We start from the raw sequence: 25627 nt of genomic DNA, 5'->3' as shown, positions 1-25627 counted from the left end.
GACAATGCATCAAAACAGATGAAACCCCAACCAGCCCAGCTTCAATTCACCAACTTTGACATAGTTTTTGTCTCTTGCATCACTGTTCTCAGGACGTGACTGTCTCCGGACAACATAAATTCTCAGAGAGTCTGCTTCTCAGTGGTCACACGTTCCATCCCCACGGGACTTCACATTGATCGGTTCTATTGTTTCTCCTTATTGTTTTGTCAGGGCAGCAGGGACGCTGCTCCAGNCTGCTACAGCAGCTGAAAACAGCAGGGAAGGTATTTTCTGCTCTGATATAACATATGCATACATGCCCTGTGGGCTGCTACACTGCCAGCACTGAATCAAGCTGTACAGAGCTGCTCAGGACGAATATGACGGAAAAACAGCTTCACGCTGTATGTCATCTTTCCATCAGGTTCACAAGACATTCGTAATAAAAAATAAATCCCAAACAGCTTCCACACTGCTTCTCTGCCTAACCTAAACACCACATTTGAAAAGGAAGGTAAAGTAAAAAGGAGCAGAGGCGGGCTGAGATCAGAGCCCTCACGTCCTGTGGACAGAAGAATCCTTTTAGTGTTATCGTCGGCTGCAGATATGCCCCAGCTGCAGGGCTGCTCAGGAAACTATTAACACCTCCTCCTGATAGCAAAAGATGTCGTCTTATCAGGATGGTGGAAGTGACACAGAATGCATTAACATTTATGGTCTTTTCCACTTAGCTTTTTGTGTCATCAGAAGAGTGCCAGCTCTCGTACTTCCCCTTTAATACACTTCAGCACTTTAACCACTCCCCCTCTCACTCCTCCACCTCCAACTAACAAGTTTGGCAGAAGAAAATAGCTCATTTTCTAAAAACGGAGCAGACATTACCCACCTTCTCCCAGGGGCTAAAACATTTATCATTAAAAAGACCCAAAAAGAAGAGTCCTGTTTTGTCTTTAGGGGAAACTAATGTCACAAAATATAATTTATGGGGTAGTTTTTTTTTTGTTGTTTTTTTAACAGATTAGAATAGGAGGATTTTCATTTGTGTGCTCATCTATTCTTTGTTATAGCTGGTACAGTTTTGGGGCTAATACGGTGAGGTGCAGTGTGTCTGAGCTTAGACCAATCCACAGTCAGGACACAAGTAGGAAAATGCGAGGTGTAAATTCTTCAATCCACTGAAGAGACTGATGTTTCTATTATCATAACTGAACAAATCATACAGTAAGGCTGTCTCTTGATTCCTGATGCTAAATTCATATCAAACTACTGACAACGTGGTGAAAATCCATTACAAAGTACAGGGATCAGCACATATTTCAGAGTTAAATATTTAAATTTTGCAGCAGGCCTGATATTGTGCATCTTATGTCATTAACACTTTAATATATTTATAGGTTAGTGTGCATATGGATGTGTTTCTACATGCAGTAGTCACATTATAACCTCTTTCTAAGAGCCAGTTCCTGTAATGTACTGCAGATCATTAAATTTTAAGGCAGAGACATACTATAAATGAGGTTAAAGAGAGGCTAACAGAATTAGCCACAATAGTAGATGTGAAGTTGAGTTTCCAGGAATATATGTCAGTATATAAAAGCAGTAGTGAGTAAGAGTACATGCTGTATCTGTCACATCAGTCAATGCAATAACTCAACAGAAGCAGCAGATGAAGTGAACTGTTTGGTGAACAACGTTCCACTTTGCTCGGTCGTCTTATGGATCGTATTTTATTTAAGAGAACACAGTGTTTGTTGCTCCCTATAGCAGTGCGTCTCTCAAACTTTAATGAGCCTCTACTGAGCTGTCAGGCAGATGTCACACACGTGGAAGTTTCTGCAAGAGTCATCAGTTCTCAACACTCTCAGTGAAGTCAGTGTGCAGTTAACTGTCACCAGTCACAGCGGGCGGCGGAACCATTTGGTTCTCCGCCGCAGTTGTTTACGAATATTTTCAAAGCAAAGTATGTAATTATCACCAAACACTGCGCTCCCAGGGGCTTCAAAAATCCCACCTAAATGGTAAACAATAATAGGTGGGATTGAGAACACACAGGATAAAAATGGATCCGCTAATGACGAAAACACACTCAGTTCAAGCGTATAACAGCAAGCCTCACTGTCGTCCTGTGAGAGTGTTTGTGATTTCATTTAGCACAGTCCAAGACTGAGCATCAAACACAGCTAATCATGGTTGGAGTTATGAAGTCCAATGTTGTCAGGTGTCGTAAACCTTATCTTGGAGAAACAACACCAGCTCTAAACATCAACACATATCAGGGGAGATTTGACCTTTAGGTCAGGACTCCACTGTCTTACCCTCATTCTCTCTCTTCTGACTAAAATAAATTCCTTATTCAGCCACATGTTGCCATAGAACTCGAGGTGAATCCAACACCATTTACCAGACAGACGCTAAACCAATATTTGTCACACATCTGTGCAGTTATGCAGCACAATCCTGGTCATGTGACACTGGAGTTACATGAGCACAGAAACACCTGACAGAGTTTGCAATTGAGGCTTTCAGCTGCTTCAATTCAAGGTCAAGATACTGACTTTTAAGATAATAACCTTGTGTGAGCCGATGTCAGGTGTAATAATACAAAGTCTTACCGTCATAACACAATGGACCCCCGAATGTTGTCATGCTGCAGTCACAACTGAAGCCCTCCCACTGCTGAAGACACACTCCCTGGTTGGCACAAGAGTCCTCCTGGCACGTCGTGCTGGGGCCTAGATGTAGAACAAAGACAACAAAACTGTAACACAAACATATCACATTTTAAATGTAACTCAGTCAAACTGAATGTCGTGAATGTTCTAATTACATAATGTCACTAATTGTTTTATAACCTAAACCTCTGTCATGAAATCAATTAAACGCTAACAAGACATGAGGAATTTAATGTCATTTCTACAGCATTTGAATAAACCTGAAATCATGATAACCTTAACAATCATATCCAATATGAAGGCAGAAACATTGTTTTTGAAGGTTTTTGACCTTTTCCCAAACCATTGTGCTATATGATAAAAACACTTTAGTTACAATAAAGGGTCAGTGAATTCAGAATCTGCAGTGAAACAGTTTTTAAACATGTAAAAGAATCTATAAATAAAGTCACATGACCATATGTGGATCTGTGAGGAGCCAGTGTTGTGTTTACTCCTCACTGTGAAAGTACAAAGCAGCTTAACAGTGACAAGGATGTATGAGGGTATTAGGAGCTAATTTTAAGGCTGCATAAGCAAAATGAAAAGCAAACATTAATATTAAAGCCAATATATTACATTATATATTACACTGCAGTGGTGGATTCTCAACAACATCAACGCTGCAGAAATGGCAAAATCACATATTAACTAAATAAATGTGTGCAATGTGCAATGTATAGTTAACAACATTCACTAAAGGCATAACAGATAAAAAAATATATGCATATTTAGTTAATATAGTGAGAATTAAAAAATATTGAAAAAGATCTTTAACTCTTTTTCTCCCTAGATAAAATAGATGATATAGAAGTGAACAAAAATAGACTATATATAGACTAGAAGCTCCTCCCCATGGCTGTAGGTGACAGACCAAATTTGGCTGGTGTCTTGTTCAGGCTGCTGCACAAAGGCTGGAGGAATCACAGACGTAATAAAGCGGGACACATTACACCGTAAAGTGGACAGAGCTTTCTGTCTCGCCAGTCGGCTTTCATCAGTGCAACACTTGTCAAAGAAATAAGGAAAGGAGAAAGTAAAGTGTTCCATCTGTTAGTCAGAGACTAAAAGGTGAAGAAGCAGAGACACAGACTGTCGAGGCAGGAGCAAAAAAAAAAAGACCACAGGGCTGTATGATGAAGTGTTTGTGCTCAGACTAGTGTGAGTGTTCAGAATAATAACGGCTGTAACAGTGACCACTCTCCAAGTAATCCAATAGTCTAGTATTAAAGACATCAGCAGTATGCAGCCGAGGCGCAGACTGTTGATTTAATATAATGTTTGGAGGATACGCTTTGTCCATGATATCTGATATGTTTTTGAAGTAGCATAAAAAAAATCACTTTTATTAAATGAAGCCTCCTTTATTTGACAGCAACAGCAGCTTCAGTCTGCACTGTCCCTACACCGAGAGCTGAGTTTAATTATATTTGTGAGATTGAAACACATCAGTGTTGGAGAATGAACGCTCTTTAGACAGTATTGCAGATTATTGCTAAATTAACTGGATGACATCAGAAAATAAATCAAATATTGTGTCTGGATGTGTTGTGATCTTTGGCAAATGATATTCACGCAAGCAACAAAACCTCCATGCATAATTCAAAAGGATGGCTCCTGGCAAACTCTCAGATCCAGCACGCATGCATCGTGCAAAACAGAATGGGGATAAAAGGGGGAATAAAACGGGCAGTACAAATATGGCACAGGGAATAATCAGATTATGGCCAAGTGAAACGGAAATCATTGCCTGGAGAAGAGTGTCGGCGCTTGATGCATTCAGGCAGAATACTAACACACTTTACGGCTGTTAAATTATGTGCCACAGGTTGGCAGCATGTGCGGGGGTGCTTCACAGTGAATGGATGGCCTCGTCAGACAAGTGTGTGAATGGGAAGTGGGAGCTGAAATAGCATCATGTAGCACACACTTGGGTTTTATACATATATCTAACAATAATCACATTTTTGAAGAAGTCCTGGCAAAAAAAAAAAAAAACTTTTTAAGTAATGTAACAACAATGAACATATCTGCAGTCTCCCAATATACCATGAAACCTCTCACCTTCACATCCCCTCTCTATCTGCCCCACACAGTCCAGAGCATCAGACATCAAGTCTGGCAGCCGGCCATTCAGATCAACTGATGCCAGGCAACCCTGGAATCCCTCCTTGGCATGAACCAGCTTTGGCAGCTGCTTGAACAACTCCTTTGACACTCCACCAATGTAGAAATTACCTGAAAAGACAGACAGGAGGAATGAGCCAATACTGACCTCTAGTGGATAAAGGCAAATATTGTATTCAACACGCAGAGTCCCCTTATTACAGCGACAGCAATTACAATAAAAACAACGACGAAGTTATAAATAAAAATAATACATATATAGATCCTGCTTATTGTAATTGTTAGCAATTGCATGATTAGTTGTGGTAACAGTAGGATTAGGGTTAGTATTAGCTGTTGTTGGTGATGCATTATAAGGACTAGTAGTAGTCATACTGGTGCTGGTAGTTTATCCAATATAATGATAGTATATGGAGCAGGGTCAATGGCTGCTACACTAATAGACAAACACTCCATTAAAGATGTAGTGTTTGTTTAAAGCTGAAATCAAGACGTAGCTTTTAAGGTAAGTAACATAAACCCAATCAGATTCATTTACCATATGACCTTTTGTGATTGTTCCTTTACTTTATTCCTGCACTGCCACAGTGTCACACACCCCAGTCCTCCCCATGATCGTCCAACGATTTAACTTGTAGATATAGACTGGCCCAATGCCAAAATAAATATAAGTCGTTGTGGCTACACACCCTTCAGATCCAGGTTTTTAGCTCCTGTGGTTGTTTGCGTGGTGACCTTGGTGTCGATCTTGACAGTGTGGAGGTTGTTGGTGTCCCTGGAGATGACGACGTTGTGCCAGTGATTGTCGTTCAGTGGTTTGTTGGAGTTACCTTTGATCAGGTGTGCGCCATTGCCCAGGTCGGACACATAGTGTAGGTAACTGCAAAAAATAAAAGTTGACCAATGTGAGAGGATGTAACTGTGAAACGTACAGGTGTAAAAGCTGTGTCCCATTATTAGACCAAGAAGAAAATCATTCACGCTAATTTTGTCATTATTTGAAAATAAACCTTAATCATCTCTTGACTAAACCTAATCAGGTTATATGTTCAACATCCTGTTTCCCTATTGATTGATTTTTTGGCCATATCACCCAACAGGAACTTAGGTTTGTTTTTTCTTTGGTCTACATTCTTTTGTACATATTAAAAATAATGTTTTGCCTGTTTCTAGTTGGACTGTTTATGCAGGTTTTTGTAATTTAGGAAAATATTATGAATTACATTAAGAAAATTCATAAAAAGCTGTTATGAGTTCTTCTCTGTTCACAAACTGTTAGACAGTCTGAAAGATTCAGTATTAAACCATAATCCATTTGCATGGATATTTTTGCGTGCTACATAACTATATTCACAACTGCTGCACCTGTCACCTGTCAGCAGCTCAGGTAGAAAAATACAGACGAGCTGGGATTTAAAGAGGATCTGAGACACAGACACAACAGCTGCATTAAAACCTAAATCCACCGTACATCAAACATTTCTCCTCAATACTGATATAAATACGTCTTTTATAATACAGAAGAAACAACATGCATTTATAATAGCCTGTAAAAACAAAGTACAACTGAGTATTCTTTACCCTTTGACCAGCTCCACTACAATAAAGTCATTCCCATCACCACTGTTGTAGAGGATGAGACCATCTGAGGAGGTGGTTTTGAACTGAAAGAAAAGGTACATGGAGTAGTAGGCCTGCAGGGTGGTGAGGGTCACGTAGCTGGAGCGCGACTTGAAAGTGATGGGGTCAGCAATGATGTTCTTGAAGCCAATCATGGCGTTGAGTTCGCAGTAGTCGATGTCGCCGTTTTTGCACAGGTCAATGTAGGGCATGCCGTTGAAGGAGAGGCTCTGCAGGTGGCCGATGAAGTTGGACGGTACGATGGAGAGGAAGCGCTTCTCTGTCACGATGCCCGTCTCAATGTTGTGAAATTCCAGCTGGGTGTGGTCACCTGCCATTTGACCTTCGGTTGTCAGAAGAAGAGGGAAAGGGAATACAAAATCCAGGTGTCATAGTGAGTTTAGAAAAGTTTTTTTTTTTTTAAATAAAAAAGTGGTGCATTTTGTGTTCCATTTATAGACTATATATAAACAATGACTATAGTGTTGCCAAGGTAACACTAGTATGGAAGCTCTGTGTTTAACTTAACAGCTTGTGGCCCAAATGCTATACACAAACATTATATATATATATATATATAATTTTTTTTTCTGTAAACCTCTCAACAATTCAGTCTTACCCAAACCAGCAGCATGACAATACCACAGCTTCCAAGTGATCCATGATTAAAGAATAAAACAGTTCATACAACGATGATGTTAGCAAAAAAAAAAAAAAAAAAGAATGACAAAAAGTACCTTCTACAGGTGGCAGATCATCTACCATCAGTTTCAAACTCTTGCCTCTTCTGAACACACGCACCGTGTGCCACTCATTATCGTTCAGATTCTGACCAGCAAAAATAGTCTCTGGGCCTTTGCCTGTTGGACAGTCCAGACAGTGGTTAACACACATGCACACGCTTCCTTGCCCACACATACAACCACGCACACACACACAGGCTAGAGAGGCTGAAAGAAAAGAAATAAATATAATCATAGAAATAACGACCTGCAGCAGGACAGAAACAGAAACTGTTTCAACACATTATCAGGATTTCTATTATCTGTGCAGCACTATCAGACAGTGGGCCGAATTTATTTTCTGTGAGGTTTTATATCGACGTGATCAGTTGAGCTGCTAGTTCATATGGCACCACTTGGTGGCAGCATATTACTATTAAAAGACCGAGCTCTGAATGGGGCTCACTCTCCATCTTGTTTACTGAGGATGCAACGTTGTTCGATTTTTTAGGTCTACTAAATTCAAAGAAAGGGGGAAAGAAGAGAGTGATGTGTGCGTGGTGGTTAAAAAAGGCAGTCAATGAAAAACAGGCAGATCAGTGTCACTCAGAATGGCAGGAAATACAGTGTGTGATTTCTATAGGCCACTTGGTTTGGTTTTTACATTAATTCTTCTTTTCCTTCATCTCAGAGCACCTCAGAACTGCTGCTCCTCTCATGAGGACACAGTCCACAGAGAATCCATCACTGTGGGAGTATTCATTTCCCCCCGCTCTGGACACCTTAGTCACTGTGGACGGCATTTCAATGGGTGCCAGATTGATTCCCCTCGTACACCATTTCTGCCTTTTATCATCTCTCTTTTGCATTCTTCAAAGCTGCGAAACTACCCTAAGAACTGCAAAACACTGGCATGCACTTGGTCTCAGATGTACAGCTTTGCTTTGTAGCACCTCACAGTGGGCTGGACTGAAACCAGACGACTGGCAAAGGATCAGCGAGGGGAGTTATGAGATGATGTGAAATGGAGAAGGCTTTAAAAATCTGCTTGTTCGTCCATCATCTTTTTCTTTTTGACCTCCAAGAAAACAAATACTATGTTACAACGCCGCAGTCTATTACGGCCGTGTCCATCTCTCTCTCTACTGCCCCTACTGATCGTAGTCTTATCAGCGTTAGTGTTCTGTTTCAAACTGTCTGACTTTAGACCCATGGGAAAAGTGGAAATTTTAGGCACCAGGCTTGAGACGATGACATTATCCAGTCAATCTGCTCCGGCTGGCTGAATGACAGGCCAGAGATTGGCGCTGTCGGCTCCACCAACACAGTGACTCATCAGGGTGGATGGAAAAAGAACCAATTCTTCTCTTCCCAGGCATCTAGGCAGCAGCCCAACACTACCACTACAGCATGACCAACAAATCTAAAATAAAATGTCGCAACATCGATAGGGAAACTAAGAATGCTATCATGCTGCAGCAGGAGACCTGTTCGGCCAATCAAAGTCTTCTTAAGTAGACACTGTATGTTCATGTGACCATTGGAGACTCATCACATCGCAGCTTATAAACTGCTGTCTTTGTATAGCCTGACATTACACATATATATATATGTGAGTGTTTGTTTTTGCAGATACACAGTTGCTCATTGAATCCCAGTAGAGAAGTATATTTAAGTTATTTTGGTGCATTATCAGTTAATAAAATATACAATAAATAGTATAGTTTACTTTTGGATAATTCTTTTTAATAGATTCTGGATGTAGCTGATTTCCCTTGACATCTTAAAGCTGTCGCCAATGCTCAGCATCCAGGCAGTTCTTTCTGTTTCATGCAGTAACGCAGAGACTTTTAAACAATCCCACATCATCTCTATGGAAGGTCAACAGTAATTATCCTGCAGTGTAAATAAAGGAACCATTCAATTTCACCAGACCATCTGTCACTTCATATTTCCAGACTGTATTTTTGTGTCTTGTCACTCACTACCTATTAACAATATTTTAGTCAGCGTGTCAGTGTTGTGTGGAGACAGCTCTGGGACACCCTGGGGAGTCCAAGCCCATAATAAACAGTGATTTGTTGTTCTGTAGTGAAACTCTTCATCCAGCAGGCTGACCAGCACTGCAACGCCTGACGAGCCACATTAATTAACACGGCAAAGAAAAAAAGTCAGGATAAAATTAACTCTAAATTTCAAACAAAGAAGCAACCGACAAACAAATGAATGAGTGAATGAATGAATTCAAGGCTATCACCAATACAAACAACACACCCTAGAAGTTCACCGAACCATTTTCTCAACACACAATCAGGTCGGGATCTATTATGAAAGCTGTGCTTTTCTCCCTCCATTTTAATTAAACATTAACTTGATTGACTCACAATAATTTCCACTTCTAATTATGGAGCAGCTTAGCTCCATTTAAAGACATTTTAAATGGTGCTAAGATTCCCTCCCTTTTAGAGGCAGATATAAATTATGTAAATGGTCTATTGAAACATGGAGTCAAGGCAGGTATTTATAGGCTTCATTAATAACACAGTACATTAACCTAAATCAGGGACGAAGATTTGGCATAATGAACGCACACCGGTGGGATTTAACGAGCATTTCAAACACACTATAAACTTGATTTTGCTATGTTGCTAATGTCTGTTGAAGCTCTTACACTGCAAACAGACTAGTCACAGTCTAGTCTGTGGTTGGGAAAAAATATTTATTCCTGTTATTATTGTGTATTTTTTAGACCACATTACTATTGTAAAAATAGTTTCAAATGACATAAAAAGACCTGGATAAAATATAACACTACAACATGGTAATCATACTGTTATAAAGGGATTAAATGGTGATCGGTGTCTACAGTGGACTAAAAATAAAACTATCATAAGACAAAATGACCTTTCAAAGTGGCACAGGAAGATAATAAAGCTTCAAGCCTTTTATTTGCAAACACAAACAAAAGGGTTCAACACTCCCTGCCCAAACTAAGCTATTTAGCATTTAGAAAGGTGTTAAAGAGGGCTGGCTAGAGGTCACATTGTGGGATTATTTATTTTGTTGTTAGTCCCTGCTTCTCAAGAGGCAGTGACCCCCAAATATTTTCAGATTTTCTGCTTAAGAACCAAAAAGTCATAGTTTAAGTAGATGTACTCAAACACTGTGTTGGTCCCACTTGATTACTGTGTATTCTGATTAATTTCTGTTTATATTTGCTGTCAGTTACCTCAGAAAGAAGACCCCCACCACCTTGGCTGTGGAGAAGAAATTATTAATTCATCACTGTTCCTGCATAATAGATGTCATGGGTATTTACCTTCCAAAATATTGCAATGTAACCTTTTTGTATAAGCCCACACGCGCACACAAACACGCACAGCGGCGTATCCACGCTGTGGATCCGACAACAAGATCTATTTTCTCCCCCTCCATCTCCATCCCTGTCTTTCTGCTCTGTGAGGCAGGTTAATGAGAATATTAAAATCACACTCTGTATTTCCTCTGTTCCCCAAATGGCCTCATCACTTTACGACCGCCGCGATAAACTGAAGTAGAGGGGGGTGTGAGGGAGTGACAGGGGAATTTGGCTCGTCTGAAATGCCTGCGCTTTCAAATCATGCATTTTATATCAGCCTGAATACAGGAGTGAAAAAGGGGGTTGTTAATTAGAAACAACTGGGCGTGTGGAATTGCTGCCATATTTGGGTTTGTCATTAATTTAAGCCTCCCTCTGTCTCCACCCCGCTGCTCATTATTCTGCCAGACGGCTGATGCACATAACACTACAGAGCAATTTCACTCCGTATGATAAAATGTTCTGTCTCTGTCAACGCAAGGTGCAAATTGAATATGCTTTTATTGCACTGAATGGAAAGCTCAGCTTTAGTACCTCTAAATATGAGGGATGGTAATCCAGGTCGGGAGAATAAACTGTAAACATGGCTACAGCGTAACACACTCACAGACCAAAATAGAGCATAAAGAGAGAGAAAGTAAAGGTGAACAGTAACTTACTGGAGGTACAGTTAATCCTGATACAATCTAGATGGGGGAGAATAGATGAGAGATAAATTCATCTTTCAACGTTACAGCTGCAGACATCAATAAAGTATACAGTCCACCCCTCTGGGGACACACACACAGACACTGTCCATCCTTTGATGTCCCCACACAAGGTCCCAGCCAACTGAGAAGAACACTGCAGTGGAACTGTGCCAGAGGAGCTCAGCACCTTTTTTTTTTCTACATTAATGTAGGTTCCTGTAATGTGGAACGGTGAATCTCAGATTGCATGTTAAGATATTTTGTATGATAACGACATTTGAGTTGGTTTTTTCCAAGAAAACAGGATTTATTTCGAGCTGGGAGGTCTTTTCATTATCTAATCTGCAGTAGGAGAGCATCAGGGTTTAGGCAGTGTCAGACAGGGCCAAGTGGAAAGTCTTTGGGTTCTGTTTCACCACTGCTATTACTTTTATTCCCATTTTATTTTATGCCATTCTCTCCCCTTGAGAGAATGGCATAAAAGTTATGAGTGAAATTTGTATATCTGACTGCTGATTAGCTAATTCAATAATCCAGTATCGATTGGTTGCAGCCTCCAACTATCCAAAAGCAAATAATTAAGGCTGGTTGCTATTTTGACCCTCAGGCTTAAAAAAGATTGTCTTTAGGAAACCTTTAGGTTTCAACATTTGAAGACGACCACTGACAGCTACAGCATCAAATACAGTTAAAACACTTTGTTAGAATCATCTCCTATATTAGTCTACGGTCAAAAATATGATGTGTTTGTGTTTTAAAAGGTATGGTAAAAAAAAATATCAAATACATTTCTGTCACTAAATGCATTCATTCCAGACTATTTTTTTTTTTCATTTCCACTTTTTTCTACAGCTGGTTTCATGCTAGTGTAAAGGTGATCCAGATCAAACACCCACTCCTCCTTTCCATTTGCCCCTGCCTGTTGTGTGTTGTCAACCATCGCAGAAAAGTGGTCGCAAACAGCCAGAGACCAACACAAGCTTTGCCTTTGCAGGGAATGCTCCGTTTTTGTGATGAAAGTGTGATGAAATTGACAAGCTTCAATGAATAAATGGAAGAAAACACAAAAATCAATAAGAAAAAACACAACTCTGTTCAGTTCCTGATATCCGTATCTGTGTCACTGTATGGCACAGCTGTCTACAGAGTTGGAACATGTGCTTTTGGTGTTTAAGGGCTCAGAACGCCTACTTTGTATGCATGGCTAAGTGGGTCTGCTGAGGGAGTCTGGTTCTATTTAGCCAGTGGAAAGGAGAAATAGATGACTGCCATTAATATGAGATAACTCCATTTGGGAGATATGAAAATTTGACGTGGTGTCATTAAATTGCTTGCTATTAATAAGGCAAGAAAAAGGCAAAGTCACATACTTACCAAAAGTGTTGCTAAATGTTTGCAAACTGTGTGCGAGCATGTGTGTAGAGCCTTCACAGAGACAAAAACAACTCTGTGCAAATGAAATAATAGTAAATTAAATGCTATGAAAAATAATCTGGAAATATTTGTATCTCCATGTGAATCAGATTTTGACCAGTTCTAAATCTGACAGACCAGATCAGACCACAAAATGAATAAAGTAGTATGTCCACAATGATCGGTATCCCTGTGGGGTAAAAAAACACATAGGGTGGTTGATATGAGGTCAGCTGGCGTGAGCATTCCCTGATGGGCCACTGAAGCTGTGTGCTCAACTGGCAGTGAGCGGAGAGCCGCAGACTCCTGTCATTGAAAGTTTTCACAGCATCTCCTTCTATTCCATATGTTTAACATCAGTCATGTATTGGTAAATATAGTGTTTGTAAGAAAGACAGGGAAAGGCAGTGAGAAAGAGACAGAGAAACAAAAGATTTATCACTGTTTTAAATCATTTTTATGTTTTTTTTTCTTTTACGACTGTTTTAAATCATTTTTATGTTTTTTGTTTTTTTTTCTTTTACGATGTGTCTTGCAGCAGCCAGTAAGTGTCCAAAGCTTTACCTAAATTGACAGTCAGGCGGACACGACTACTCTCCAGCTCCAGTCGCAGACTGTCAGCCGAGTCGCGGGACGTGGTGGCTATTAGTATGCCGTAGGCTCGCTGGGAGCGGAAACGCAGAGACACGTCCTCGGCTTCTGTGCGCATCACCACAGGCAGCTGTACCTTCATAAACTTGCTGCCATCATAGCTGAGGATTGTGGCTTCTGTTGAAGAGTAAACAGAAAAGAAGAAAGGGCTGGGTAAGATTCCATATAGTGATTGAACATTGTGGCTGCCTTAGAGAATTTACACACCCACATACATATATATATATATATATATATTATATACAAATACATATATATACATACAGTATATACACATACATACATATATATATATATATATATATATGTGTGTGTGTGTTATATTTATTGTCTCAGTCTTACCACAAACAAACTGGTAGACGGTGCAAGGACAAATACATTAATAAATAAAGATTTTTTTTCCTCAGGCAGCTCAATTATTCAGTAACCAAACTGATGAAATTATAAATGCCGTTTTTTTTTTGAGACATTTTCTGTGCTCAAGCCATTTGTAACAATTAGATTAATTAATGTTCAAATGACTGCTGAGATAATAAAAGCAGTTAAAATAAATCTTAGTAAAGACCGTTTGACCTTTTAGTCCCAGCACTCCTCTTGTTTTTCAAATTGTTCTTGCATTGGGATTATGAAAAATGTGAAAACACAAAACAAAAAAATATCATTTTTTATGACGATAACATTCACAGTTTTTGAATGCTATTAGGCAGTACTATTGAATAAGAAAATACGGCCACAAAAGTGAAACAGTAGAAAGACCTTGAATATTGAGCTTCTGCTCTGTGACTGCATTTACTCATGGCATTAGGCAGCCATTTGGAGGACGCTGTGGAGATTGCTTAACGCTGGCAGGAGGTTGTAACAGCATTTCTGGTGCTGTAACTAAACCAAAAACCAATAACAAAGCTATTACAGCAGCTGCAGTGCTGAAACAGATTGAAGGGGTGAGCTGAAGCGCTGGTAGATGGACGGCAGTGGGGGTGACAGGGTACCATTGTACACACAACACACCTCATCACCACCACCTCGTCACATGGAGCCAATGTCACATCCATACCCCGCCATGACTCTGTCATATTCCTCCCCTAAATTCATGTTTTGCCTCACCCTCCTGGGGTGTGCTGAAGCTGAAGGGGGAAGTGACAAACAAGTTTCTCATCGCTAAACTGCTTCCTGCCAGGCTACTACAGCAAAGCGCTGCATTAGCAGATGCCAAAAAAAGAAACTCCTGTTTATATCGCAGTAATGTTTCATGCACACAATGAGAGCATTTTCTTGCCACATTTAACTAATGTGCTGTACGTGATTGTCAGCAGTATGTGCAGATCAGTCCTTCATGTGTACGTTTTGCACGAAAGGCAGAGGATGAAAAGCACGGCTGCAAAACAACCAGCGACAGTTGGGAATGTTACACTGTAGAAAATTCCTTTTCAAGCATCAAGCCTGCAGCCTTAAAAATGCCAGTGTGAATCAGGATCCATTATGAAAAATGTTCAAGGTAAAAAAAAATCTCTCAGTATGGTGATGAATAGCTGAAGTGAGTGTGTGCATTTTCTGAACACAATGGAGGTCGAATAGTTTCTATTTTGAATAAAAAAACAAAAACTGAGGTGGATGAAGAATGGAACGTAATGTGACAATTTACTACAACTCAATATCGCTTTTTCTTTACATCAGATGGAAAGAATAAATCACACATGGTGGAGGAAATATTGTGTTTCATCTGAGATGCCAGCTCTCCTCAGATTATGTGAGACGCCTTAAATGCCATAAATAAAAAAAAAACATTCTCAAACAGATATGAGAGAATGGAGAGTGACATGTGAAGGAATCATCATCTAATGCAAAGTGAGCAGCTGTCAAAAACGCAATCCGGCAGGCCCTATCATTTGTTATGGAACTCCAGTGTTTAATATCAGGATAAAGTGAAGGGACTCAAGCTGGAATTTCTGCCTGTGCCAGCAAACCCAACAGGAAGCTGTCAGGAAGGAGACGGAGCATAGCAAACCAAACCAAACCAAACCGGGCATTTATTTTATGTCTGATGAAGAACAACTAGTCATTGACATTTTTATATCTTAACTATGGAGAGAGGGATATTCTGGTAAACAAACGGCACAGTGGAAACCAACAGGAGGAGTTAGAGCAAACAGACAAACCCTCCTCCGTTCTCCCCCTGAGCTTAACAGGCTCACAGGCAAAGCGAAGCTGTCAGCTGCATGTCACAGGATTGTGATGTCTCACGGTGTCAGGGCACTGGCCCCAATTCAATTCACAATTTCCCCGAAAACAACTGCCAAAGGCCTTTGGAATATGTATGTTGAACAACCACAATAAACACTGGAGAAGTAAAAAAAAAAATAGCAAACTGGGCTGAGCGATATAAATTATTCAAAGCTGTCCACATCTTCTTCACACAGCCTTTTTTCAGCATCCTGTTAAACCAAAGCCTAGAAATATACTTGGAGGCTGCAAATGTGTAAAAAGATGACACTGACATGTGAGTGGATTTAAGGGATGGGAAAGTGCATTTTGCAGCGTGCCAACAGGCATTCTTTAACGTAACATGCACGCATGTGATTCTCTGTGAGTGTACAAAATTGTTATGATGACTACAAATAGACAGAATATGGCAAGGATGTGCAACTTCAGCTGCTGCTGTCAGGGCACATGTGACAGCCGGGGTGGTAAAGACTCAGCTGGTGATAATTAGATTTGTCAGCCCACTGAGGGCATTAAAGGGGAATTAACATTTAATTCAATTATTAACACATTAAACGACATTCTCTGGACATTCCTGTACAATAAAGACCTCCAACACTAGACTAACGCTGTATGTGGTGTTACACTTTGAATAAAGATGTTTATTAACCGTTTAGACATATTAGTATTTCATGATATATGAATATACCTAATATGGTAAACATCTAATGATGATATGAGTTCTCTTTAGCATTTATAAAACATATACAGTGGGGGAAAGATTTCTTTGACCCATGCTGAGTATGTTGGTTCGCTCACCTACAAGCTAATGAACGGAGCTTTTTATGTTACTTAAATCCTAATGGAGAGAGAAAAAAAATATCACCAAAAACACAGAGAAAATATATTATAATAAAACGAAAAATTAATATGCACATAAGATGCAATCAGGAATATCAAAAGCCCCGGATTCATTGATTCCTAGACACCTGCCTCCACATGGACTGATAAGTGTCAGGGGATAAAACACTTTTTTATTTTTACCTTAATCAAATGTGTATTTTGGGGTAGTATTGTCTTTTTTAAATATCAATAAATACTAGGCACTGTTCATTTGTTTCTAAGCGAACAAACTTACAGACTCAGCAGGGCTTCAAATATTCGTTCCTTCTTTCCTTATTTAAATAACAAGTGCACATCGTATGGAGTTGCGTGTGTGTGTGTCCAGTATAAGTGAGAGGTACTGCTGCTACTGCAGCTCCTCTCCATGTGAAATAATGCAGGTGATTTCAGTGCTGAAACTGAGTATGTCATATCTCATTAGGGAATACGTGCATGTTCTGCAAAGCACCTACTTCACCATCTGGGAGGCGGTCGTAGCCTCACGCTGCAAGACTAATATTTGGGTTAATTAGCAACTGGAGGAACAATAAAGGGGAAGACAATTGGGATGTGAGAGGAGGAAATTGCTTTGTCTGCTTAATTAAAATCTCACAAAAAAGGAGGATAATTCCTTCCCAAAACTCCACCTCTTTCCTGTTTTTCCTCCTTCCTCCCTCTCCTCCACCATATGCAGTAGCTATAGTTTGCCACCGGGTGGTACACCATGCATGGATAAATGAGAGCTGGGGTAATTCTTTTGACAGCTCCCTGGCCTACTGGTGCTTGCTTCATGCTACCAGTGCAGAGGCAATCTGGAGCCATCAAAACAGCTGGCAGCACACTAGGACCCATCCTCCATAACAATGCTGCAACTCACACTTCTGTTAGTCTCACGCACTTAGCAGAGGAAGCAGAAAAATAGAAAATTGGACAGAGGAGCAGCTATGGCAAAAGATGTTTGGAAGGTAAGAGGAGGAGGACAGAAGGTCATAGGTCATGACAGCTCTGCAACATGTAGGACGGAAAATGCACAGTGGCCAGGTGAAGTCATTTAAAAAAATATATATATATACTGTATATAGCTACAACAACATACGAGTAAAATGGCATCATATTAAAATGAATAAATAAACAGTTTGTTTGCTTGTTTTTCTGCAGAACACACACATATATATTTATATGTATGTGTGTTTAATTATTTCCAGGTCTTTAATTCCAAATGTATACCACCATATGTTTCATCTTGCATATTACATGTGTAGTGTGGCCATTAAAGTCCTTCCTAATTAAAATCCCACTTCAAACATAAACACTTCTTTAAAGTGTCTTAAAACCGTAGCTCAGTATTCATGGAAGCTTCAACTAACAGGCAAAAAAACAAAACCTTTTACTTCACTTTTAATTATTAGACAGCTGAAGTGATAAAAGTGCAGTTTGATCAGTGGATCGCAGGTCTACAGGCATTGTGGATAGATGACAGATGTGGACTGCAGGCAGGCCAGTTAACGACACACGTCTATCTATTAATAAATGACTTTATGTTTAACGAAAAAAAAGTTTAAATAAGTTATGTTTTCAGGGTTTTTCTTTTCTTTTCTTTTCTTTCTTTCATTCCTGGAAATGTGTTTTTAGACACATGTCAAAAAGTAACAACCGTTCAGGGATGTTCACAGAAACACAGAACATCTGTCAAAAAACCTGGAAATAAAACTAAGCGTTGGAGCAGGCAGTGTTGAGGGTTTTGGGTTTAATTCAATGTATTTTGACAAGTGCGATAAACCTAATTTAAATGAAGAATTTATTATTAAATAACAGAATATTTCAGTAAATTGCTAGAACGCAAAAAGACAAATAACAGCAGGTAAATGTATGTTTAACATTATCATTATCCTCAATAATGTAATTATAAATATGGAACAATGTGAAGAAAAGTATAACAAATAATTAAAATATAATTTCAAGTAGAACTCAAAATTTGCTTCACAGATTTGGTGAATTTTAATCATCATCTGCATCTAGAACACTTCATAATATTAATCTGGTTTCACAAATTAATTAACAGTATTCTATTATATTATCAAAACCTAACCTTTAATCTCTAATCTGATTCACATCAATTTAAATATAATACTTAAAAGCATTTCACAAAATACATTGACCCAACTGTCTACTCAAAATCCAAAAGAATATAAATTTGAAACAACTGCATCATAACAAGGAGTAGCCTTAACGGTACATCCAGGTGGTATTGGTATAAATCCCGGCCACAAATTCCAATCTCAGCAGCCAAAAGAAAATCCCCTGGTTTACGAAACATACATATATATATATATATATATATATATATATATATATATACAGGATGCCAAGAATTGCCTTCATAAGCAGGGAGGAGCTCTTATGGCTGCCTCTTACTTCAACTTCATTACAGATACAGTAACAAAATACAGCAGACAGAGTGGGCTCTCAAGGGGACCTTCAAGCAAATGTAGCTCTTTCTATATAGACAAACACATATACAGCTTATAAAGAAGTACATTTGGAGTCTGCCGAGGGATTCTGAGACGATAGTTATGGTTTTATTTTGCTATGCACACTAATAAAACTGCGCTTCCCTTGTAATAAAGTATTGCAGAGTTGGGTAAATGCTATCTGAGTCACGGAGCCGTAAAAGTTGCAGAGTGACACTTGCTTCTCTAATTCCTCTTCGGTGGAAGGGGAAAAGGATAGGTATTCTGCACCAGGTCTGGTCATGAGTGAGTGGTTTGATGAGCCAAATGGTTAGAAGAAGACAGACAATTTACAGGCTGGCGTACAAAGTGGACATGAGCAGGAGCACCTCAGGGGTCCATCAGTCACCTGCCATTCAACCAGGGCCCACATCAGCCAGTCAAACCTTAACAAACCCTGACTCATCCTGTCTGCAGTTGCGTGGCTTTCCATCTCCAAATGACAACACCTTAGTTGCAATTATTTCAGTCTGCTGCTAATGCTACACCAGTAGCCGGGATGCAAGACATTACATTCAAGCTCTTGTCCCGTTAAGACAAAAATCTTAGCGGATAACGCCTCATCTCCTTCTGTAAAAGAGCTCATTTTGCTTGAACCTCTGAGACGGCATGTCCACCTCAGAGGCCAAGACACAGTGAAGTGCCAGTGTGGGTCAGTGCAGAGTTGTCAAACATTTCAAATCTAAGTTTTAAGTCCACCAGACTGTAAATAATGTGCTGCCAAAGTTAAAGAAAAATAAAGGAGACACAAACTGAAGTCCTACCTCTTTCACAGGACCGTCCCAGGAACCCAGTGCCGGAGCAATCACACACATAACGGTTCCAACCCTCTCTGCAGACACCGTTGTTTTGACATGGGTTGCTCAGACACTGTTTTGGAGGCTCCTTAGAGCAGGAGGGCTTCACCCCAGCAGCCTTCTGAAACTCAGCCAGGCGCCTCACGTTCTTACTCTGTCCATCGATGAACAGATCCCTGATGCAGCCCACGTAACCATAGTTGAGAAGCGCTGTCCACACTTCTGTGGGGAACACCAGCCCCATTTTGTTCTCTGGTAGACCCCCAAGGTACAGACTGTCGTCCAGGTCCAGGATCTCATTATCTCCGGGTGCTGTGTAGGCAGTACGGAGTGTGTTGATAGAGATGGTACCTAAAAAGTTAGAGCCAGAACAAAACAAAAAAAATTAGTCTTTTCAAATAACTCTGAGATCTGTCACCAAACATTCATATGTTAATGTCAAAAGCACCTGCCCAGAAGACACAACACCATAAAGATGTCTTAAAATAGTTGGAAAAAGGAATTAGCTTAATGAGTGTTATCAATCTGGACAAGATAAGGATTTTCTTTATTTAGAATGATTGATGACTGTTGATAAGACCATTAATCACTGGACGGTTAGTCTATTACTCCTAATCTGAAACCCCTAGGAGTATCCTTTCCATTTACCTTGGATTTCCCATCATAAATCTCCTTTATCTATAAAGCAGCAGTCATTAAAAAAATGGATGTGTAAAGACAAATCATTGCTCCTCTATCATATTAGCTGACCAAACAACACAATAAGAAAAAAAGTTGCAAAAAAAAACAAAACAACGCTGTAGCCATCTATTTAGACTCAATTAACAACTGCAGAATCTGTTTTTCATGCCATCTTCGCTTCTATTTGCATTTCCAACACATAAACCTGTATTGGGAGTTCATGTGTATCCCCACCATGATTTATCACTCTCATTCAGGTTTAATTCTCGATCTGGAGCGCAGTAAACAACAGTGGACATGACTGGACTGTAAAGCTCTAGTAACAGCAGAAGACATTCACAGGGACTACGTCCGGTGATTCATTTGTATATAGATCTGTTACTCTCTGAGCCAGAGCCACTGTGGATCTTTAATTAATGGTAGCCACATTCACTGCCAGCATCCTCGTCCAGTCATCAATATAACAGGCTGCTCACATGGGCCGGGAGTGAGTGACAAAGAAATGGCTGGCTTAGGATGCTCAAAATAAATTGCCATGAAGTAATAATTTACATTTTGAGTGGCAGATGCGTGGCATGGGAGGTATAAGGAAACGGTGGCTGACTGCCTCAGGCTGTAAGGCAGTCTCATACCTGTGTGTAAGTGGAGTGGAGCAGCAACAGCTTTTAAACATTCATGTTGGAGGAAACAAGCCGTGAGCCACACATGAATTTTTAGCTGCGTTGCTTCACATACTGAGACACAAATGAAACCAGTAAGTGTGCATCAGTGTTTATTTTGGTCATAAACATCAGTGTTCTATCTAAGTGTTCTATCTATTAAATTTACATCATCATAATCAAAACAGAGGTGACAGTAAGGGAGGGGACAGCTGATGAACAAACTTCATTCTCCACTGAAAGTGAAAGCACAACAGAAACAGCCAAAACTGCCTATAAGTGTTTCAAAGGTATTAGAAGCTCATGTCGCCTCCTTCAGTATTATTTATTTTTACCTGTACCTGTTTAAAAGTGTTTAAATAACAATATACATTAATCCTAAACAAACACACACAAAAAATACAATAGTTTGACTACACACAAAAGATTGGAATCTCAGTTTCTTTTTGCAATATTTATTAAATAGTATAACCTTCAAAAGGTCGGCGTGAAAGAAGAACATATTTAAAAATTCTAAAAACATATAATAAATTTGATGTAGTAGATTTTCTGTTGCCAAGGTGAGCTTGCCTTGCTGCAGAGGCTGAGAGAGACAGCTAAGGACTGAGCGCACAATGATTAACCTGCTACCAATAATGTGTTCCAGCGCTTTTCTCCAGGTCTTGGCCCCAGGCATCTGTTCAGCACTTCCCTGCCACCACCCACTGGCCCTGCTCTCTCCATCCACAGCTGTTGTGACTTCTAAGCCTTGCACACTTGGCAAGGGCCACCCGTCACACAGCCAGAACAGCTCCCTTCAGGTTATAGCTAACGAGCTCACTACATCAAACTCATTAGCGGGTTTCTTGCAGTAGAGCTGGTGCCCGGCTGAAAAATTATGCTCCGCATGATTTGTGATGGAACTATCCACTCTCCATTCATTTTTCATCCTATCTCTAAAGTATGCGTTGACGAAGTACACTCTACAGTAAGTATATTCTGATGCCTTCTTCTTTGAACCTCTACTGTACTGTACAGTCATACGCCATCCTTGAACAAACAAGAAAGGATGCTCCTAAATACTCAAGCACGTGTGTCGAACCTGATGCAAGTGTAAGACAAGAGACGGATGTCATCCTCTTTGACGCATCAGCTTTGAGTGTTCTGCTTACTTGCCAAAGTTGCGTAGGGAAGTGTGTAAACACAGTCAAGTTGTGTTAAATCGAAAGGCACTATACAATCCCAGGGGACCTGTTCCACCACCAGCACCACCTTTGTAACATAGAAAATCTAACATACGTACACTTAACAGTGTGGCACAGCCTATGTTTGGAATCCTGGTCACATTCTATAGGAAAAAGGGGACTATGTCCCTGTGAATACTGCTATGCATTATAGAAAAGGACACTGAAGTGGAACAAGATGGGAACACTGAGATAAAGATGTCTGGGAGATGATGGGAGAAGGGTACACAATGACAGATAAGGGACCTTCAGAGAGAAACAGCAGTGAACATTATCTCCACATGCAAAAACAGAATGCATAGTGAAGAAAATGATTAAGAAACCGAAAACAGAATGCATAGTGAAGAAAATGATCAAGACCGGATGTGACCACTAGGACTGTCAAGATATACATGAATGCACTGGGAAGCAGTGTTATATACTCGCCACAGCCCTGTGAGAAATTGGCTAATGTGCAAGGTGAGGGGAAACCACAGTGAGGACAACAAGCAAGAAAATGGTTATCGTTTTTTTTCTTCACATTAACAGTAGTCTGATTTCAAAACAGAAACAAATATTTTACTTTTGAATAATAAAAAGTGACCTGTATCGTAGAACGTGAAATCTAACAGTAAATCTTGTGTTTGTCCCTGATGTTAAAATACCTCTGACATTGTTGACCTACTTTAATAAACTACTCATGAGGACTATGATACACCAAACTGGAGGAAGAAAACAAAAATTCTGACACACAGCTTGTTGTGGTGAAAAGACGTTATGGAGTATTGGGTCTCTGAACTGGCACCCTGACAACTCAGACGCCTCTAGGACTTTTCGCATCAGCAGTAGAGCTCAACGTGGCATGATGTTTTCTAACTACACTCACACTTTCCCAAAACATGTTGGACAGAGGATTACTACAATCCAGTTAGGTTGATACGGCCAAATCTCTCTATGTGATTAGATTCTCTGTGGGGAAAGAGGCTGGTGAGTGGGCTGTGAGGATGGGGGTATATGCTGTGTGTGTTTAGTGCAGTACACGTGTCAGTGCTCATGTGCTGAAGCTAAAGCAGTGGTGTAAACATCCAGGCAGGAAGTGGCACTACAACAGACAAATGTCCATGAAGCGTTTCCATTGACTGATCCCCATCGTTGGTGCAGAAGCCCTCACTTAGAAGCAGAGTGTCTCTCATTCACTCTAATGCATTGAGGTTAGTAGACACTGTCTGAGAGCAGTCCATTTACAGGCCGGCTTCCTGCAGGAATATCCTCCTGAAGTAAATAGGCCAGGGATCATTATCTGACATTGTCACAGCTGCAGAAAGTGCTACACACGAAGAAGCTGACTGCTGATAATTACGACTGGCTGTTGAACTTTTGTTTTGAGTGATGTACTGTGAATTAAACAAGGACTTGCAAAAAGAGGCGGGAAATAGCAGTTCTCGCCACAGGTTTCGTGACTCATAGTCTCGGAGGACGAACTTATTTTTGACTTGTTTTGAAATGACACTAACTGTATGAAGAAAAATTATTCTAACAAAATGTCACCAGTTAAATATACAATTCAGTGTAGGCAGGCTGAATTTATACACGGGAGCTGCACAAAGCACTCTATTGCTTTCGATAGAGGTGCAGTGCACACTCCACTGCAGACTGCAAACAACCATGTTTGTGTGCGGTTCACTGACTCCTTGAGATCCAACCTTGCCAAATGTATGATACTGTATCCTGTTTATTTATATCTAAAAGATAAGCAAAGCTGAGAATCTTTTTTTCATGTGCTAAATTTGATGCTTGGTGTGACTGTCATTGTGTCAACTTTCTAAAAATGCCAGTGTGTGAGAGTTCTTCCTCATACTCCGGTTCATAAGTGTCGGTGTCTCAGACTTAAGAAAGGGAAGAAAAGTTATTGTGAAATGTCATTAGTGCAGAGCTCAGCACAGAACTGCACAGTAACTGTCTCAGTCCTGGGAGAGACCACCTCCTGTTTCCATGGAAACTTAGGCAGGGCAGACAGTGAGAACACCAAGTACAAAAAGGTCGACTAAGAAAAAAGATGTTTGATAATGTGTGTGTGTGTGTGTGTGCTACACTATTTTTAAAGTAAGTAAGTGCAGGAGGACAATGTGGGGTTGCTGGCACTATATAATTTAATAAAACTGTGTCAATGGTGGGTTTGTCGATGAGTCAATGCAGATAGATGGTAAGTGAGAAATGTTCCTGCACTTTTTCACCCCCTCATGTTAAACAGAGGACATTGAGAGGTGCATATTATTTTGACAGGGATAACCTAACACACACCTACACTGGATACTAAAGAATAAATGGGCTCTGCTGTAAATAACACGTGGAGCTCAATATAGATCACAAACTGCTGCTGCTTTGGTAGGGTAATGAAACACTTAATCTAATTTCCAGCTCTTGAGATGGAGTGGAAAACATGGTCAAGGGGTATATTTAATTTGCAGCGTGACATTGTGAGGCCTTGACTCCAAGCACAGGCTAACAAATTGCTGCTTAGATAAGCAAATCAACAGGGACCAGAGCAGAGAAACATGGGACACAAAGGACATGATGGGACACCAGATAGTTCCTTCTTAAATGTGTGTCCACTTTATACAGTTATTCAGAGCAAAGGTCTCCAAACAGCGGGTCGCAGACTGGTACCAGGTCGTGGATCACAGAAAAATAAAATGTCAAACTAACTGAATGCCTATTGAAGTGTCAATAATTTGTCATAATAAAAGTCTTAGGAAAGCACCTTCCAGAATAAAAGATGATTTGCATATACAGTCGCAGTGAAAGTGGTAAATTGTAAAATATCCCATCATAATAACTCATCACTTGCTGTAAACACTCACATTTACAACAATACACAACATCTGGGCTTTGAATTACCTGATCTGCCGTCTCGCTGGAAGTCTACATGGTACCACTCCCCGTCATTCACTTTCTTATTCACCGCCCTGGTCTTTGTGGTTCCTGAGCCCATGTCCAACAACAGGTACAGATGCCCGTCCAGCATCTCAATGGCAAAAAAGTCCACCTTGAGAGTTTGGGGATTCTTGGGATCCTTTGCCTGCTGCTTGGGTTTTCCATGACTAAACAGAAGCAGACCATTGGGTTCTGTGGTTCGAAAATCAAAGGAAATGGAGCCCGTCTTCTTGGCATTCCATTTACTAAGAACAATATAGGACTCTGGCGTCTCAAAAGTAATGGGGTCCAGTGTTGCTACATTCTCACACTTAAAGGCCACGGTACCGTGGACCTTCATCTTGGGATCCCCTTGTCTGGCCAGCCTGGACAGCTCCAGTCTCACATCATTATTCTTATACACAACCTAAAAGGGGGATGAAATAGGAAGTTTATCTGTTAGAATGTGGCTATAACAGTAAATATTGCTTTAACAGTACATAACAGGAAA

General features: G+C 40.1%; 1 protein-coding gene across 14 annotated transcripts in view; it reads right to left on the bottom strand.

Annotated features, from left to right (window-relative positions):
- The window catches only part of LOC103387282 (neurexin-1a), a 285061-nt gene that overhangs the window by 106314 nt on the left and 153120 nt on the right, over positions 1–25627 (bottom strand). For all 14 annotated transcript variants that reach the window (XM_025060588.1, XM_025060596.1, XM_025060592.1 and 11 more), the window contains 9 exons: positions 25102–25543; positions 19629–20012; positions 13187–13390; positions 11180–11206; positions 7178–7300; positions 6402–6783; positions 5510–5700; positions 4758–4931; positions 2595–2714 (listed from right to left, as the gene is read on the bottom strand). In XM_025060588.1, the coding sequence (XP_024916356.1) occupies positions 2595–2714; positions 4758–4931; positions 5510–5700; positions 6402–6783; positions 7178–7300; positions 11180–11206; positions 13187–13390; positions 19629–20012; positions 25102–25543 (2047 nt within the window). The remainder of the gene's footprint in view (positions 1–2594; positions 2715–4757; positions 4932–5509; positions 5701–6401; positions 6784–7177; positions 7301–11179; positions 11207–13186; positions 13391–19628; positions 20013–25101; positions 25544–25627) is intronic.

Source organism: Cynoglossus semilaevis, chromosome 12 (genome assembly GCF_000523025.1).
Source record: "Cynoglossus semilaevis isolate Cse_v1.0 chromosome 12, Cse_v1.0, whole genome shotgun sequence".
In the NCBI taxonomy this organism is placed as follows: Eukaryota; Metazoa; Chordata; class Actinopteri; order Pleuronectiformes; family Cynoglossidae; genus Cynoglossus; species Cynoglossus semilaevis.
The sequence above is the reverse complement of the archived record's forward strand: the minus strand, read 5'-3'. Positions and strand labels throughout refer to the sequence as shown.